General features: G+C 42.6%; 2 protein-coding genes across 4 annotated transcripts in view; both read right to left on the bottom strand.

The window, feature by feature from the left end:
- Window positions 1-1060: 1060 nt before the first annotated feature.
- Window positions 1061-3964, bottom strand: KCNJ11 (potassium inwardly rectifying channel subfamily J member 11). Of its 2 annotated transcripts, XM_031941754.1 has the most exons (2): window positions 3874-3960; window positions 1061-3187 (listed from the first exon to the last, which is right to left on the bottom strand). In XM_031941754.1, exon 2 carries the CDS (start codon window positions 3169-3171, stop codon window positions 2230-2232), a length of 942 nt encoding a protein of 313 aa, XP_031797614.1. In that variant the 5' UTR covers window positions 3172-3187; window positions 3874-3960; the 3' UTR covers window positions 1061-2229. The 2 variants fall into 2 exon arrangements, with proteins under 2 accessions (XP_031797614.1, XP_003773582.1); XM_003773534.4 differs by having other exon boundaries at window positions 1061-3964.
- Window positions 3965-9703: 5739 nt separating this feature from the next.
- ABCC8 (ATP binding cassette subfamily C member 8) overlaps window positions 9704-19467 on the bottom strand; it is a 117233-nt gene continuing 107469 nt past the window's right edge. For both annotated transcript variants that reach the window (XM_031943450.1, XM_003773532.4), the window contains exons 37-39: window positions 19094-19227; window positions 11844-11906; window positions 9704-9952 (exon numbers count right to left, since the gene is read on the bottom strand). In XM_031943450.1, coding sequence (XP_031799310.1) covers window positions 9815-9952; window positions 11844-11906; window positions 19094-19227 — 335 coding nt within the window. In that variant the 3' untranslated portion in view covers window positions 9704-9814. The remainder of the gene's footprint in view (window positions 9953-11843; window positions 11907-19093; window positions 19228-19467) is intronic.

Raw genomic sequence — 19467 nt, 5'->3', positions numbered from 1 at the left:
TTTGGGCTTCCTCCTGTTGGCAAGGGGAGCATTGAAAGATTTTTGAGTAGGAGAATGTGGTATTCAAAGTCACAAATTAGGAAGGTCCATCTGGCAATAGGTGTCATTTACCCAGTTAAGGGAGTATTCTCTGTAAGACTGTTGCAATAGAAACAGATGAGAGACAGTGGGAATAGACAGGAGATTAAGAGAAGTGAATACATCATTACCTTGATAGTATGTCCCACTAGTTTATTCCTTTTCCCTTCACCCCTAATAAACTCTGCTCCTCTTGCTTAGATGCATGGATGAGTAGAGTTCTATTCTTCTCCAGATTTTGGAGCAGTCCTCCCTTCCTTAATCCCTGGGTGTGGTATCAGAACCCAAGAGAAGGACTGGGATAAACTGATAGGCAAGGGGAGCTTTAATTAGAGTCCTATGATAGAGCTGGAAGGAATCTTAGAGATCAGATTCCCACCCTTATTTTTCCAAATTGGGAAACCAAAGCTCAAAGAGGGGAAGGGACTCACCACCATCACAGAGGTAGTGGAAGAGGTGGGACCTGAGTCCCAGTCTTAAGCATCTGCCTTTTGAAGATAGATGTGGAATTGAAAAGCTCAACCAGGAAGGAGAAAGTCACTTTCTCAAAAACCAAGATCAGATCTCAGGTCTCCTGATTGACAGGTTATAAAGTTGGCCTTGGGACACAGGTTTAGTGAACAAAGTGATGGCAGTCGATCTCCTGCTTTGAGAAGCCTAGCAGGGACCTCATATTTTGGAGCTGGGTTTGAGGCTGGGGAACAGAACCTTGGCCACAAGACACAGATGCTCAGGGTTTATTTGCCTTGCTGTCTGCTGAAGCCTAGTGTCCTTGGCTTTCACTAGTTGAAGCCAGAAAGGGGGCGAAGGAGAAAAGCCTTCTCCACCCCCAAATCTTTCCTCTATCAGAACCAGGTTCTTTCCCCAACTTGCCATTTCTCATCCTTCCTTCTCCAGGGATAGCTCCCCAACAAGTAATTCTGTAACTTCATGGGCTGCCTTAAACCCAACCACCATTAAAGATAAGAAAACCACACAGGAGTTAAGGATAGAGGAAGAGGAGGTTTTATTTACAGACCAGAGATGGCATGGCTCTGGGAAAGCACACAAAGTACAGTCTGCTTCTTATTCAACACATTCTCTGTTCATGGTAACAGCATCCAGACTGAAACTTTCTCTGGTTCAGACTTCAATTCCAAGACTGGTGCTTATCCTGAGCCATCAAAAGCCTATTGAATTACCCTCCCCACCTCTGCTCCCAAGCCAGCACATACTCCCTTGTCCTATAGCACCCAGCACCCATTGCCACTGTGTCTGAGGAGAATGTTTTCCCATGTGCTCCCCCTCTGCCTCATATCCAGGGTCCCTTCTATGCTAGTCTGACAGTGCAGTGACAAACTTTTCTTGTCCTCAAAAGTCCTGGAGCCTTTCTCCCAAAGTTGGTCAATTTTTCCCAGAGCCAAGTACCATCAGCAGGTTTTATTAGAGGGAGTACTGATGGAGGAAGCTACGACTGTCTGGCCCTGGCCTCTATCAGGAGACTTTCATCCTTCCCTTACTTGTTTGGCTTCCTCCACCCTGACTCTGACATAGATTTCCATTCTGTGGTTGGCTCAGGGCCCTTCTTTCCCCAGAAGCAGGGAGAAATTGAGGGGACAGAAAGAAAGGCGATGCAATCTTAGTGGGTGGTGATGCTGCTGGGAAGAGATATTGAGAGGGACAGAGAAGGTGATATACTGGACGCTGCACCCACCTGCCTCAGGCCTGGGCTGACTCCTGGCTCACAGGTCAGTGCTCACTCTGAGCCCGGACTCCCAGACTAGGCGTCTGTCCCAAGTCTCCCTTCCCCCAAGCCCTCTAGGTCTCCTTTGCCTCCGAGGCAGCCCGAGCCAGTCCTGTGTTGGTGCTGGGAAGAGCAGAAACAAAAATAGCTGAATGCAGCTGAGACCTGGTGAGCCCATAAATAGCTCAGTGATAAATACCCCATAACACCCCTGGGCAATAGTCAGGAGACACTGAAGCCTTGAAATCCCTGCCAGCTCCTAGCAGCTCAGTAAATAAACAGAAGGCCCTGCCCGATCAAAGGCCGTTCCCCACCTCCTCATGCAGTGGGGATGGATCAGGTCTCTGCCATAAGGAGTCAAAGATGGAAGTGTGGGGAGGGAGGAAAGCCTGGGGAGTTGGAGCTGGCCCGTGCAGCGAAGGCGGGCCTCAGTTCAAGGCATCCAGGGAGATGCTAAACCTGGGCTTGGGTCTGGGCTTGGCGGAAGCCACACTCCTCTTGCGCAGAGGCCCTTTGGGAGAGGCGAGAGGGAGGGAGTCCAGGAGCGTCCGGTCCTCCTCCAGCTGGCGGGCAGTGCAGGCAGGCGTGGGCACCTTGACGGTGTTGCCAAACTTAGAGTAGTCCACCGAGTAGCGGCCGTCCTCCTCGGCCACTATGGGAACGAACCGCTGGCCCCAGAGGATCTCATCCGCCAGGTAGGAGGTTCGAGCCTGCGTGGTGATGCCCGTGGTTTCCACAACGCCTTCCAATATCACAATGACCTCCAGGTCCTGATGATGATGCAGGTCACTGGGGGCAAGGTCATACAGGGGACTGTTGGCATCAATGATGTGGTAGATGATCAGGGGAGCCACCAGAAAGATGTTGTTGCCCCCCACCCCGTTCTCCATCGGGATGTCCACCTGGTGCAAGGGCACGATCTCGCCTTCGGGGCTCGTGGTCTTCCGTACCACCTGCATGCGGATGGTGGCGCTGATGATCATGCTTTTGCGGAGGTCCCCCACGCGCAGCATGAAGCAGAGGCGGCCGTGGCGCATGGCGATGACCGCGTGCTTGCTGAAGATGAGCGTCTCGGCCCGCCGATGCGCCTGGGCCGTCTTCATGAAGATGCAGCCCAACATGATGGCGTTGACCATGAGCCCCACGATGTTCTGCACGATCAGCACCAGGACGGCCAGGGGACACTCCTCGGTCACCATGCGGCCCCCGAAGCCAATGGTCACCTGCACCTCGATGGAGAAAAGGAAGGCGGAGGCGAAGGAGTGGATGCTGGTGACGCACGGGATGAAGGAGGCGTCATTCTCCCCAGCCCCAGTTCGGGTGCTGTGGTCCAGGTCGCCGTGGGCGAAAGCAATGAGCCACCAGGCCATGGCAAAGAGGAGCCAGCTGCAGAGGAAGGACATGGTGAAGATGAGCAACGTGTGGTGCCATTTGAGGTCCACCAGGGTGGTGAAGACATCCTGGAGGAAGCGGCCCTGCTCCCGAATGTTCTTGTGGGCTACGTTGCAGTTGCCGTTCTTGGCCACAAAGCGGGCTCTCCTCTCGCGGGCATGGTACCTGGGTTCTGCGGGGTCCTCTGCCAGGCGGGTCAGGACATACTCCTCGGGGATGATCCCCTTGCGGGACAACATGGCTTAGACCTTCCCCTCCCTAGCCTTCCCCCATGGGGAGGGGCGGTCCCGTCAGCCCTGCCCTGCCTCCCCTCTCAATCCCCAGCTGACCCACCTTCTGCTCCCGTCACCCCTTCCTCCCTAAGTCAGAGTTGGAAATCAGTCACGTGGTCCAAGAGGCGATCGCCCACCCGCCTCAGCTCCCGTTCCTAGGGGCCCGGGCTCACTCCCCCACTTCTGGATGTGACTGCCATGAGGTCACTCCCGCATACTGCTCCTGCCTCAGCCATCCCCGGCTCCTCTCATTGGTTCACATAATCCCCGCGGCCTCAGCCGCTGAACCTATCCCCTTCCCTACTGACCCTGGCCACTCTCCCCATCTCACAGATCGCGCCCGGCCTCCTCCAACCTTCACTCTCTCTTTACCCCTCTCCCCTTCCCACCGGTCCCAGCCTCCTTCACCGGAAGCCCTCCGACCGCGTCCGGAGCCTCTCTCCACAGGGTCTGGGGACTCCCAACCTCTTCCTCCTTCCCTTCTCCAACCACCACCCCAGCTCAGCTCCCGCCCCTTCCAGCTCCGAGCCTCCTCCTTTCCCCCTCCTCCTGAGCTCGGCACCTGCTGCTGTTCCTCTAGTCGCTGCTGCTGCTCCCTAACCCCGCCCTCCGCGCCAGTGTCGTATTCGAGCCTGGCGGTCTGTCCCTCTGTCCAGCGTCCCCTGACTCCTCGGCTTGGGTCCCAGCTCCCGTTAGGGAGGTGGAAAGCTGGGGACCCTGCCGAGATGAGATATGGCGGAGTGGACTAGGGGAGAAAATTGGTTGGAGATAAAATGAGGGCAGAAGGGTACATGGGAATGGGAAGTGGGGTGGTGGCTGAGGGCCTAGGAGAAGAGGGAGGCTGGGGGTACGGTGAAGAAGGGGAAAGGAAGATAGGGACTGAGGGAGGCTAAGGGAGTGAGTGGGTGCGATGGGAGACAGGAACTGCAGGAGGCGGGGGCGGGGTAGCGGAGGCAGAAGTGGGGATCGAAAGCTAAGGGAGCAGGAGATGCAGAAAGCTGGGGTGATGGCGGAGGAGTACCGGGAGGCTGCTGCGGCTGGGGGATGGGAATGGGGCTGAGGCTGAGGGAGGTAAGAGTTCAAGAGGCTGGAGGTGACGGCTGCTGACAGGCGTGGGAATAGGAGTTGCAGTGGGGAGGGAGGGTCGCCGACGAAGGCTGCAGCAGCGGCGGGAGCAGCGGCGCAGGCTGAGAGCTGGAGGACGAGATCGGGATGACTGTCAGTGCGGAGTCCCAGCCCTGACTGCAGAGGGGTTGGGGGGAGCAGGGACCCAGAGGCCGCCAGAGAGAGACTCTGACCGGGGATCAGCCGCAGCCGGGAGGAAGGCGGAGGACTGGGGGTGCGGGGAGAAGGGGGACACTGCAAAGATGCAGCTCCACCCCCTCCCGGGTCCGCCTGGGAAGCGTGTGTGTGTGTGATGTGTACATACGCATGACGGGGAGGGAGGGAGAGGAGAGTCAGTTTTGTTTGTTTTGAGGGGAGGAGAGAGGTGGAGGAAGTCCCAGACGCTGGCAGCTCCCAACCCCTTACCTGCTCCCGCTCCCCTCCCAGCTGCCAGTCCAAATACGTAAAGACTGAGGGAAAGTAGGCAGCCGCTATTTCTGTATTTCATAGCTGAGAGGGGGAGAGGATGCCTTTCATAGACTCATAAAACTTGACCTGCGAAAGCTCTTAGAGAACGTTTTTCAGATTGGGAAACTGAGACCCAGGGGAAGGGAAAAAAACAACACACCGACATGGTGTTTTTGTTGGCAGAACCAGAATCCAGGCTTCCTGAGGCCCATTCACCTGAATATATTCAGCTAGTTCTCCCCAGTTCCTGGATTCAGGACACTCTTGCGGCATATACCTCGTTGCTTTTCCCCTTAGATTTAAGCTTTGCAGATACGCCTTTCTTTAAGTAAACCTGGATTACAGATTTGAAGTAGAAAAGAATCCAAAACGCATTCTCTTGATAGAAAGATTCTTTACTTAAAAAATGAATCATAATAGGCTATATTAATAATAACAATTCTTTCAAATGCTGAATCCCAATGAAATTTTAATAGATTCAATTTCAAAAATTTAATTTTCTTCAATATTTCAGCGGTCTGAAGATAGCTACATGACACAGTGTGTTGGACTAAAAGAATGGAGACGTGAGTCTGTGCAAACATAATTTTCTCCACTGAGAGGGAGGTAGTGCAAATAAGTAGCTAGGTGGTGATGCGCTGGATTTGGAGTCACCAAGACCAGAATTCAAATCTAGCCTCAGACATTATTAGCTGTGTAACCGAGTTATTGTGTGCCTCAGTTTCTTTCTCTGTAAAATGGGGATAGCACCCACCTCCCAAGGTTTCTGTGAAGAGTAGTCTACAAAAGTGCCATTATTATCTGTAATTTTTTTACATGTATATTCATAGTAGGACTTATTAGAAAGTTGTTCTATACCCCAATTCATTACATTGTGGTCAGAATGGTGATGAGCCTACCTAGGCATTGCTAGGGTGGTATTCAGATAGTAAACATAGAGCCTGTTATCAGGCCTGAGTTGAGAGACTCTTCATCTTGATAATTATTTCCAGAATTTGCCTTCACCTGGGTCTTTGAAGACCCAGGGCCATTTTAGGAGAGTAGTATGTAAATCAAATTTACATGATATTATCATTTATAATATATCAATACAGCACATTTATACTTGACCTCAGAATATAAGGAAAACAACAGAATGGAGAGCCCTTGTTCTAATATAGCATACCATTTCAGAGTCTTTGCCAAGAAAACCCCGAAGGGTCTGATTATAAATGACTCAACAGCAAAAACTCTAGTCTAATTATGTGAAATGCATATGCTTTTATTTATTTATTTTGTTAAGGCAATCAGAGTTAAGTGACTTGCCCAGGGTCACCCAGCTAGTAAATATCTGAAGCTGGATTTGAATTAAGATCCTGCTGATTCCAGAACCTGTGTTCTATTTACTGGACCATTTAGTTGCCTCCATATGCTTTTATTTTGAATCTGTGTTATAAAAAAATAGAAGCCCAAATTATTTCCAATTCAATCTCTGCTTTTCTTTGCCTAGTTTCATTTCAAAGCTGCTGACATTATAGTTTCTTCACATTGTTTTAGGGCCCTCTTTCTGTCCGTGACTGAAAATGTTAAATTCCCTCTTGGATTTTCACTGGTCTATTAAACTTGCCTCCAGAGGCTTCGCCTCTTCTCATGACTCATCATGCTATGGAGAACCTCACAAAGTCATGGATCTTACTAAGGGTGACCCTTCTGATCCTGGGGAAGGGGCTCTAGGAACTGTGTTTGTATGTAATGCATATGTCCAGGACCATAGTGTCTTTTCACATATCTTCCCTTTTCATGCCCAAACTTTGTCACTTACCATGTCCATGATTTTGAGTTTTATTTTTCTTATCTGTAAAAAGGGGATGATAATGTTCTCCTGAATTCCCAGAGCTGTTGGGACCATGACAAGAGAGAATGTGAGCTGTGATCATTTGTCCTAATTCTGTCCACTTGATCCCTGGTATTCTCTCTCTCTCTCTCTCTCTCTCTCTCTCTCTCTCTCTCTCTCAAACAATATCCACTCTGATGGTATATGATTAAGAGACCAGCATCTTGATCTCTCTCATGGGCCTTTGACCCTTAATAAAGATGAACATGAGAGGAATGGCCTAATTTATCTTCTGTCCTTGATTTTTCCAATTAGGTAGTCCTGGGTTTTCTTTGTGATTATAGTGCCTTTCTAAATGAGCACACATAGCAATACATACTCAGGATCTTGAGCTGGGGAACTGTTCATCAGTAGTATAAAATTCAATAAGTGAGAAATCTTTTTTTTTTTTTTTTAAAACGACCACCTTGAGGATGAGTGAAATAGATTGTAGAGAATTCATTCAAAAGGTGAGAAAGTCAGAGATAATGTTCATATGGAAATTTCCACTTCAGGTATGCCCCAAGGATTAACTTTGTAAAATAGCAATGGCTTATGATTTTTCTCCTCTACCACTACAGAACACAGCTCCCTTCTAGATAAATCTTTGAGAAATACAGTGGCTGAAAAATTCATCACTTGGACAGTTAAGCTGGTGATAAGTTTCTCTAAACTTAGCCAGATTGGTTGGTCCTTGGACAACATCCTCAGCAATGTCATTGGAACCATTTACAATGTCATAGAGTCTCCAGCTGAAAGGATCTTTAAAGATGAAGGAGCCCAACAAAGCTCCTGATGCTATAAATGAGGAAGCCTAAGCATATCGAGGTGAAGTGAGTCAGTTTTTTTAGCTTATAGGAAAATGTAATCTCCTTGAGGATAAGTATTGTTGCATTTTTGTCTTTCTGTCTCCAATACAGACGCTGGCATATAGCCAGGGAATAATAAATGCTTGTTGATTAGTATTACTTTTGAGAATCCACAGTCACCTCCATAAAATGAAGAAGCCAAGGTTAGTAGATCAAAGAAAACCTGGGGATGAGTTTTAAGATTGTCTATTGGTCCTGTAGACAGAAACTGGACCCTAAAACATTGTGAAGAAGTTACAAGTCTGGGAGCTTAAATGAAATCAGGCAAAGGGAAGTGACAATCCAGGCAGAAACTGGAGTTGTATTCTTTATTCCACAGATTCAGAATCAAATATGTGATTTAAAATAACTAAACTGGATCAAGGGCTCTCCATTTTCTGTATGTGGATCAAATTTCATTATGGAATCAAATCTGTGGCAATCTAGTGAAACCTCTGGACCCCTTTTCACAACATTTTTCTTTTCTTTATAGTATTTATTATAATATTATGTATAATTCATAATACATATTAATTTTGTATTATATTTATACAAATATAATATCAATATTATAATATATGCTATATTTATATTATATCAATTAATTTTATTTTAATATTATTATATAGTTGCATAATAATATGTATATATATATAATATATCACACATTATTGCATTATTTATTTTGTCATCATTTTTAAAGTTCATAAAATAAAATATATAGGATAACAAAGGAAACAAATTATACTGAAGTACAGTTATCAAGATATTAAAAACCAAGTTCAGAGGCCTCAGGTGTAAGAACTTCTGGCCTAGAAAGATTGCCTCCATGATTGGAATCTTTCTGCTGTGCTGTGCTTTAGAGAGTAACTCACTTCATTATATCACAGATGGATTTCTTTCAAAATGCAGGCTTTTTTTTTTTTTATTAAAGAAAACATTTCACAGGTTTCAACTAAAAGTCTTACTCTGATCTTTCTGTCATCCTTACTTTCTGAGGCTATTTGCTGAGAGTATATAAAGTAGTACATGGCAGAGTGTCTACCCAATTAGAAAGCTCCATGGGCCAAGTTATGGGTGGTAAGTCTTTGGTCCAGGGTCCCAAGTGCCCAAACTCATTGGTAACTTGTCACAGGGTGCTGAATTTTTCAGCTACTGTGGAACTGTGATCTGTGTTGATGAACAGTGATCCACAGTGATGAAATTACAAGTATTTGAAATACAAAGTGCTTAAGTGGTCGTCTAATTGTTAGCTTAAGAAGCATTTGTTGAATTGGATGCAAATTATAAGTCTAACAGTGTACATCTTCATGCTTCTCCCTCACTCCTTCAAGGAAAATCCCAGAGAGATTGATGACATCCATATGAGAGAGACACCCAAACTGGAGACTAGAAGAATGAGGAGGGCCGAGCTATTTCTTTTAAAAATCTTTTTGGTTCAGTGACCAGTCTTCTCTGATATAGATTTATCGCAATTCTCTCCCCACCCATCAACCCTGCAGGAATGAGGAACCAAGAGAACACAGAAGGTATGCTGGGCCATCCTTCTCGTGTCCTCAAGAGTGTCCAGGGTTCAGACCAGTCACTACCCACACCCCATGGGATGGCCATTAGGGCTGGTGTTAAATAGAAAATAGATGATTTCAGCAGAAGAGGAAACTTCCTTCCCCAATGCAGGTTGGCACTTTCTCTGTGACTTAAAGCCTTAGAAAGTTGCCTAGATTGTGATCTGCCCCAGGGTCACATAGTCATTATATATTAGAGATTTAATTTGATTCCTGGCTTTGAGGCCGGCTCTCTCTCCATGCTTTGACACATGCAAAGCTGAGGTATTATTGCATTTCTCTAGCAAGAGGCTAGTGCTTTGGGGATTCCATGCTCCTAGGAACTCTACCCATCAAGCAATAGGGATTCCAAACTAGGAAGAGGAATATGAAGAAGCCCCATAGGAATTCTGGGGATCTGGTAGGAAATAATTAATCTCTTTATTTACAAATGATTTACATAGCTAGAAAATCCAGGTTGGACAAAGTGGCAAAGAGGAGGAAAATGGCACTTGGAGTCACTCTAGCCCAGGTCATTTGTCAGCTCGAACAAAGGATGCAAAGACACTGTCCGGGCGGCTGAGCAACACCTCAGGCTTATCATATTCCAGTATGGCCCCACGCTTCATCACAATCACGAGGTCGGCGTTCAGGATGGTGTGTACACGGTGCTGGGGAGAGAAAGCCCAGAGGGAGCCATGATGCTTCAGCAAACTAGGGGAAGCTCTCGGGGCACGTGCTAAGGGAAAGAAGGGCTGAGGGTATCCATAATTGTGAGAGGAAGGGGAATATGGTCAGCACTGCAAGAAAAAGGCATGAGTGAATAGGAGGTATGAGGAAAATGGATAAGATGGGCTCAGGGTTCTTGGGGAGGGAATGAGTATCAGAGGAAGGACTGGAAGGGCATTAAATGGAACTGTGATGAACCGGCAGAGATAAGAATCCATACTAGAAACTGAAAGATAGAGCCCATTGCTCAAGTCTCTTCCCAAAAACTCAAGCTTGTACCCCATCATAGATCAGGGGTTGCTTTTGTTCCAAGGGGATGTCTCCTTTTGAAAGCTCAGAGGGTCAGGGTTGACAAAATGAGGGAATTCTGTGACTGAGCTAGAGTCACAAAGCAGGGCAGAGTCTTCTTGTAAGTTGTTAACTATATTTTTTTGTTCCTTACCCAGAAGTTAGATAATTAATTTTGCATCAAAATTGAATGCAATGCATGTCTATGTTGTTTCATGAGGGCAATGGGCTCCTCATTCACCTAATAGGAAAATCATTTGAGTTTTTGATATATCCTGAGGCTACCTCTTTTCTATCCTATCCATGTTATCCCCACTCCCTTAGAATAACTAAATGACAAAGATGATGGAAAACTAATTGTTTTCATCTATTCCCTGCTTTTGGGATAATAGGAACTAGATGGCACAGTGGATTGAGTGCTGAACTTGAAGTCAAAATCCTGCTCGGACACTTAATTAGCTGCATGATTATGAACAAGTCACTTAACCTCTTTCAGCATCAGTTTCTTTAATCTGTGAAATGGGGATGACATTAGCATCTACTTTACAAGATTGTAGTGAAGTCAGAATGGGATCAACATACTTAAATCTTGTGCCAATCTTAAAGTGTTTCACAAATGCTAATTGATTTAACAATTATTATTAATTTAACAACATATATCATTAATATATTAATAATTTAGCAATTATATTATTATTAATATATTAATTATATTATCATTATTATTGCTATTGTTACTAGATTACTTAATGGGATTAGAATCCTTTAAAATTCAGAGACTTGGGAATGGTTTATCAGGGGTCAACTGAAACCTTCTTTTTTATTTTTTAATTTTTAAAAAAATAATTATAACTTTTTATTGACAGAAACTGAAACCTTCTAACAGTCCAGAGACCCACAAGCCAACCTCTCCCTTACCCTTGTCCTAGCCACACTGGGGAGCCAGGGCACAGAGAAGCCTTGACAGCATGAAGGAAGAAGAACCATGAGAAATGCCAATGAGATTTGGAACACAAGTCAAAACAATGCAGGACCCCAATCAAAAGTTTTCCCCCTTACTGGATGGAAGATTAAAAAGAGACCAGTTTGAGGAGACTTGACCCTTCTCTTTTCTTGGTTTGGGGAACTCCCGGGTAAAGAAACCCCCCCTACCATTGCAGGTTTGCACTTTCTCAACAAAATATAGTCCTGGTTAGTTGCCTAAACCATGAAGAGGTTAAATGAGTTGCCCGGAGTCACACAGTGAGAGTTTGGACTTGAATCCAGGTTTTCAAGGCCAGACCTCCCTCCATACTTGGTTAAAGGGACTTAAATATGGACTTCAAATTCATACTTAAAGGGACTCAAACTAAACTGAATCTATTGATGTAGCAAGGTTGGGGGTTATGGGAATGGGAGGAGGAAGAGACTGTCCTGTGTATGACGTGGGTAAGACAGGGAGATGGTTTTTATAGGTGACTTCTCTAAGACCCCAGTCCCATCCCTGAACCTGGTGCACCCTGGAGACCTTGCCTTCCTGAGATTGTGTACATCATGCTTCCTTACCGCTATGGTGACGACAGTGCGATCAGCGAAGGCTGTCATCACTACCTTCTGTAAGATGTTCTCCTGTGGGAAAAGGGATGAAAGTTGCATTGGTCATTCCCCTGAGAGGGCTGCAGCTGAGCAAAAAAGTAGTCCTGGCCTGGCATGAAGGCATCTGAGGGAGACAGTCTCTCACCACTACTGCCTTGATTTCCCTCCTCCCCACGTCTCTTGTCCCCTATGGAACTGTTTCTAAAGTCAATGATTTCAGAGACTGAACTGATTGTGATCATCTGGAGGGAAGTTGTGACCACCCTCACATTTGAGTTAAAAAAGAAGATATTCAGGCACACAGAACATGAAAAATGATGAAAGGAATGATGAAAAAGGAAGAGGCAAGAAATTGTTGAAAGTTAGATTTCTACAGAAAACCTTGCGTGAAGCATATTAAAACAGCTATTGAGCTCATAATTAAAACTCAAATTTACCTGTGTAAGCAATGCTAAATAATGAAAGAAAAAGGCAGGGACACTTAGCTAAAAAAAAAAACAAACAAGCACCCCGCAAAAAACAACAACAACAACAACAACAACAACAAAACAAAACAAAATTCAAAAAACAAATGAGCTTTACTTAGGCATCTTGCCCCACCCTTTATGCAGCAAAGAAGCAATTAACCATGCAAATAATTGGGAAGAGTTGGCAAGGAGAGTCAAAGAGAAATGAAAATCAGCTTCAGTAGATGTAAAAAAATAATGGGAATGTTTCTTTGAGCTACAGAGATCGTGCTCTATTTATGCTTCTTATAGAACCAATTATAAACAACATATGTACAAATATCACACTGATCTTCCCTTTTAGAGGAGAATGTTAAAAGGGATGGGGTAAGGGATCTCTATTCTGTAGATTATCTAAGTTGGTAAAGCATTCCTTGAAAGAAGGGGGAAAATGATTCAAGAAGAAAACAAAGAAGGAAAAAAGTAAAAGGAGCTATCCAAAGAGAAGAGCTATCTGAATCTATGGCATGAGGTTGGAAGGTAGAAGAAGGTGACATAGTAAAGATAATGAGGGAAGAAGACTATTTATTGTTTGTTTGTTTTTTAAATGATCAATAGATTTGAGCCTTTTTCTGTAAAAGGTAGAACTGGATTCTGAGGAAAAAGACAATTCTTATGCTCCATGGAATGATGATGACAACAAGCAGCTTCCTGAGAGGATTAAGGTTAGAGTAGGGACCACAGGAAGAAAGGATGAGTGCTAATAAGGTGTATTGAGATAGCCATGTATCAATTTGACAAGAATAATTAAGGAATTACTGGCTTCCTGAGGCATATGTATCTAGGATGCCACAGAAAAATCTTGGGACATCAGATCTGATGACTGTTTCCTACTTCTACAGATTCACCCAGAGACAAGTGAAATGGACAGGAAATAACTAGAGACTACATTTAGGAATTATGAAGTCTTGGGCAGGAAAAGTGAAGACCATATGGTCATAGGTGGTATTGATCTCTTGGCTGCCAAATGAAAGAAGGAGCTTTCAGAGGTAACAAACATACAGCCCAAGCCCACAACATTCCTTGAGCCTAAACAAGATTAAAGTGTAATTAGGAAGTAGTTAATGAAATAATTAAAAACACAGATGATGTTATATTTTAAAACTAAGTCAATATGCTTCCCACAGGAATATTTATGTGTGGATTACTTGCCTCCATTTCTATTTTAGGTCAACATCACTGCTTTAGAAGATTAAAAAGAAGGCACGGGAAGTGAACAGCTGGGAAGATAATTCAGCTGGGAAAGAAGATGGTTTGAGGGAATGGGGCTTGAATTTCTGGACTTGAGCTCCAGTTATTGGAATGACAGTCCAAGGATGCAGTGATGACAGCATATACCAGGATGGTGGCGGTATCAGGAGAATGCAGGGGTCAGATATAAGTGATATTATAAAGGTGCAAAGGGCAAGATTTGGCAACATTTTGGAGAGATAGGGTCTGCACCTGGCATTTCAGTGGTATAAGGAACTCCCTGTAAGAAAAACTACTTCTATCAATGCAGATTAGCACCTTTTCTGCAACTTAACAGTCCTAGAGAGTGGTCTAGAACTTTGAGAGGTTAGTGACTTATCCAGGGTCAAATAATTAGTGAGTGTGAAGCCAGATTCAAACTGAAAGAGGAGCTGTCCAACAGTCTACTGTGCTACCTAGACAAAGCAGAAGATAGGCTCTTCAAACAATAGAGCAATGATTTTGATTCCTGGCAAAATTCTAGAAGACTTTAATAAAAGGAAAATGCAAAAGTCAGCAAAAGGAGCACTTACCATCATGTGCCAATCTGGGTTCATCATTTAAGCTATTTTTCTGAGATACCTGAATTACCAGTCTACTAGTCCTGTCCACAGAAAAAGGCAAAGGAGGATGGTTTGGCAAAGTCTGTTCTCAATCATGCCATGCTAGTTCTTGGTTATTTCATTGGTTTGGGTACTTCTTCTGTTGGAATGGAGCCCAGCTTATCCATGATTCCTGCTTCTTTGTGATTTTTGATTCTTTTCTTTCACAGATATTCCATGCTGCATCCCTGCATCCTTTTTGAAGGCCTTTCATTGAATCCTTTATATGTGCACAGTAGGTCATCTTATTGCCCATATTTTATTCTTTGCTCTTTCTACATGATGAACTCACTTTTTTCTATGATCTAGTTTTTCAAATGTATCCCTCTTTTGCATAAACCATTGCTGGAAAAAAGTTGCAGCCTACTTGCGCCCACTTGTATTTCTCCATGGCTACTTAAATTGCCTTCAACTTTGAGTCCGTTGGGTTTTCCAAGATTTATAGGGATATGGCATCACAAAGAGAAAAAATGAATTAAAAAGATAAAGCTTTGTGTCAAGGGGCAGCTTGGGAACCCTTGAAAGCAGTGAACATTTTCTCAAATGTATTTTACTCTTATTCGATTTGGAGCTTAATTCATTGTGCATTTTCCTGGTTGACCAGCTATTTAACTACCTGTCATAGATTGGATAAAAGACATTTTTCATCCATTTAGTTTTTCCTAAATTGATTGTTATGGTGATCTCTTTTGAATATTCATCAAGGGGGATGTGTAGTATTCTGGGATTTGATTTAGTAAGCATAAAATCATCCTCAAACAGGATATGATTTCTAATATTTAAAGGACTATGTGAAGGGGAGGGGGATTAGATTGATTTTGTTGTGTTCTAGAGACCAGAACAAGGAGAAACAGGTAGAATTTGCAAAGAGGCACATTTAGACTTGATATAAGGGAAAAAAAACAAAAAACTTCATAACAATTAGAGCTGTCCAAAAATTGAGTGATCTTTCTTGAGAAGTGGTGAATTTTCCCTATTTATAACTCTTCAGGTAGAGTCTGGACAACTATTTGTTGGATTTGTCTTAGTAGGAATTTCTATGATGTATAGATTAGATGGTTTCTGAGCTCCCTTTCTACTTCCAAATTCTATGAAGAATTTCTGGAAAACTTTTATTACTTATATGGAATTCTTCTCCAGTTTGGACTTTGGGCAAGACATTTGCCATGATTGAGGGGAACTACTTTGGCAAATATATATCTGTTTTTACATCTTAGAGGATGCTAGTAATTAAAGTTTCATTTAATAATGTTATCTCTGTGGTTTCATTCATCAAAGAAGCTTGTTTATCTGAAGTTTGATCAGAAGACTCCTGATCAATAGAATCCTTCCCATCTACTGGATGAAATTACAAGATAAAGTCAGAAAAACAATGAGATATAAGGATCCCCTCCTTTTAGACTTGGAAATATGGAATTTTCCCCTTGTAAGGAGAGTGATTCCTTTCAGATTTTTAATGGTTATTTACATATGAAAGACTCAGGAACTGAAGCTAAGGAGAAACCATATACTTGGTGGTTTTTAAAAAACTAAGTGAACTAGACAATTCTGGCATTTACTGAATGAAGTTACTGAAGAAGAACATTCTGCATTTTCTCTTTTGTGCTTCATCTAGGGTACTGTGGGGAAGGGGAGGGGATTTCTCTCCGCTCTTCCTCCTTGATCTCCAATCACCATGCTAGTAACTTGCAATAGAAGCATATGACCATAGGAGACTGGGCCCAGTAGAGGGCAAGCCCAAGGCCCAGGTGTGGAATTGAGCCAGGAGAAAACTGTTAAGAGGAGTTTATGAGGTCAGCAGATAGAGGTCAGAGCCTTCTCAGGAGAAAGTAGGTCCTAGTGCTGCTGCTGCATGTTCTAGGGCAGTGGTTCTCAAAGTATGGTCTAGAGAATCCTGGGGATCTCTGAAACCCTTTTAGAGGATCTACAAATTCAAAAATAGTTTTTATTTCCAATATGGTAAATGTCTATAAATATAATCCAGATAAACAAAAATGCTTTGGAGAGATCCTCAATAATTTTTAATAGGATAAAGATACTGAAAATGAAAGTTTGAGAACCACTGTGGGTTCTTGTTCTTTCCAAATATATATTGTAGTATTCAAGAGTAATTTACTTAACCTCCTAGGCCTTAGTTTTCTTGCCTATTAAATAAGGTGACTGAAATAGAAAAAGCAACCTCTAAGGACCCTTCCAGGTGTAGATATTCAACTGAGACTGAAACTAGAAACAGCAGAGACCTTGCTCTAACCTTGGAGCTTTTCCCTCAGTTCCAGAGATGACTTATGGAGCTTAGCAGAATGATTGACTGAGATGCTGTTTCCTGAAAGGAGTCATGTGATAACATCACTAGAAGATCTGGGGGTCCTGAAAGACCAGGATTGTAATTTATATTGGACACATGTATTCCCTACACATGTGCCTCTCTGCATGTGAACTCTAAGTATATAATGGATACACGAGTCTTGTTAGAAGACAGCCTTTAAGACTGCTTTTTGTTCTATTAAGTCAAACACAAAAAAAAAAAATCCAACAATAATCAGAGGATTTTTTATCCTCCACATCTTACTTATAGGATACTTAAAATGTACTCTTCTATCAAGAACTGATTTCAAAAGTTTTGCTATTATACTTTCAATATGAAAGTAGATTATTATCATTAATGATTCTGTAAAGAGGAGAAAGTAGACGTATTGGTTGATAGTGATTAATGTTTTTATTCTTCTTTTTTTTGAAAGTTGATATAGTCTGAGATTTTTCCTTTTCTCTTCATATCTTCCCTTCCCTGAAATGGTTTATAAAATAATCTCTCAATGTTTTTTTTTATTATATTGTTTCAAACATGGATTTTTTGGGGAGATATACTTGGTCTGGTCCCCTGCTTAAGTGCCATTTCTCTTTGTCATGTAACAAGTTAGGAATTGAGGTGTTAGGTCCCAGAAATGGTGGTTACTCTGTTATTGATTAAAAATGGATTGTTAAGGAAATGGTGACAAATTTGTTTTATTTTTATGCCTTTATTATCCCCTTGTTGGTTTCATCTACATAGGTTCAGAATATTGACTCAGTTCAGTTTAAGTAGTCTGGAATTAGGGGTCAAGTTACTTGGCCCCTCTTGGGCCTTAGTTTCCTTGTCTATAAATAAATAAAATTTCTTGTCTATGAAATAGAAAATCTAGCCTCTGAGGATCCTACCTGCTTTGGATCTCTAAGATTCCCATGAGCCTCCTTCTAAATTTCTGTGGATATATTTTTCCTTTGACTTTTCATTTTTTATGAGTGATAATCTTTGTTGTTTTTTATCCTTTTCCTCTGGGCTATCTTAAAAGTGAGTCTGTATTCTAAACCAGTATTTCATTTGGCTTCCATTTCTCTCTACTTGTCAAGAATATCAATGTTTTAGGCTTTATTGGTCTCTTAATAATAACAATTTTACATTGGTTAAACTTCTGTAGGAAATAGTGATAATCTTTACCTTTTTCCATTTCCTATTCTTGCTCCCCCCAGCATTAATGATTTGTGTGAACAGTTTAGAGAGAAACTATTGCAATTATTTGCAATGTCGTCAGTCTTTTGCCAATTCAATATTGATTCTGACCTTTGATCTAACTAGTTGATGACATGACTGCAAAGAGTTGATTCTGATATGGCTCCCACATTAAGTAGCCAGTTGTTTCTTGTTTATTAAAATATAGTCAATTCTCTGTCTCTGTCTCTGTCTCTGTCTCTCTCTCTTCTTTTCCTTCTTCCTTTCCTCTTTCTCCTTCCTCCTCTTCCTCCTCCCTTCCTCTTTTCCCTTTCTTCCTCCTCCTTCTCTCTCTTGATGTTATTCAATTCTTGTTAGATTTTCTTCTGGCATAAAATATTCACAAAGCAAAACTCACAGAACAATATGTACAGCCTATTATAGTATTTAAAAAAAAACTATTATAGTATAAAAGGTAGCTGAACACAGATTAACTGCAATAAAGAACCTTAGTTCTGAAGAATAGAGGATGAAATACCCCTCCCTCCTGTCACCAAGAGGAAATGAGATATTCTACGTGTTGTCAGATGTAGTTGCTTTGTTATTCTTAGCTCTTTTTCTTTGTTAAATATGAGAATTCAATGATGGGGGAGTGAGGTGGTGAATGGGGAATATTAGTGATGCTTATGATATTAAAAAAGGCACAAATAAATTGAAATAAAAAAAAGAAATATTCATAATATATGTATAAGGTCTCTGGGTAGCCTATATGTCTTTGGACTCTGTCATTTTTCAAACCTGAGTCAAATTGTTCAAACATATTTTTGCCACCCTCTTTTATACCCATCTCCATATTTAGACATCAGAATATCTCTTGACTTGTTTGGAGGGTCTTGTTGAATTCTTCATAAACTTTCTCTACCTTTCCATCTTCTGCAATTAATGTTGGTGCATAGAGCACACTTCCATAATAGTCTCTTATGCATAACAGGGGTACTGAAAGAGTACATGCACAAGCTTCCCATGAAATGATATTTCTTGATGACTTTGGGCACAAATTGAAACCAAGTCTGTTAACTCATTTGTTAGTTCTTCAAGAAGAACCTGTGAACCAGCCTTCTACTCACCTATATCTCCATTTATTTTTTTGATCTCATGAGAATATTGATAGTGATGCAAGTTTTAATTTTTCCAACAGTAACACTGATATGAAGCATGTCTGCATCCCTTTATGCATGTGTGCATGAATTTGGAACACTATAGCTCATTTTCTCTTCTCCATTTCATTTCCACACACATCATTTCTGTTTTTAAACACTCACACTATGGGTTGAGCGCTTTCCCTCCCTCCTCTCATTTCAACTCAACTCCCCAACCATCCCCACCTAGGACTAATCTTGGATCCCCAGGACTGACCGTGGCCATGTCGATGGACGCTGTGGCTTCATCCATAATAAAGATGCTCGTCTTCCTCACAAAGGCCCTTGCCAAGCAGAAGAGCTGCCTCTGTCCCTGGCTGAAATTCTCCCCACCTTCCGTGACTATGGCATCTGCAAAAGAGCAATGATGTGTGTATGTGTGAGACTTTACCTCCATTTTTAAGAATTGCTATCTTCTCCTTCGAGGCTTCAGTTAAGTTCCACTTCTCTATGAGAGGCCCTTTTTGATCTTGCCAATTATTAGTGCCTCCCTTGTACTACAAGTACTGTATTTATTTTATTTGTGACTTGTATATACTTAGAGATGCATGTGTTGTTTCTTATCATAGAATGTAAGTAATGTGGAGGCAA

The sequence above is a fragment of the Sarcophilus harrisii genome, chromosome 6 (assembly GCF_902635505.1).
Source record: "Sarcophilus harrisii chromosome 6, mSarHar1.11, whole genome shotgun sequence".
Classification (NCBI taxonomy): Eukaryota; Metazoa; Chordata; class Mammalia; order Dasyuromorphia; family Dasyuridae; genus Sarcophilus; species Sarcophilus harrisii.
Note: the sequence above shows the minus strand (reverse complement) of the source record. Positions and strands in the feature narration are given on the sequence as shown.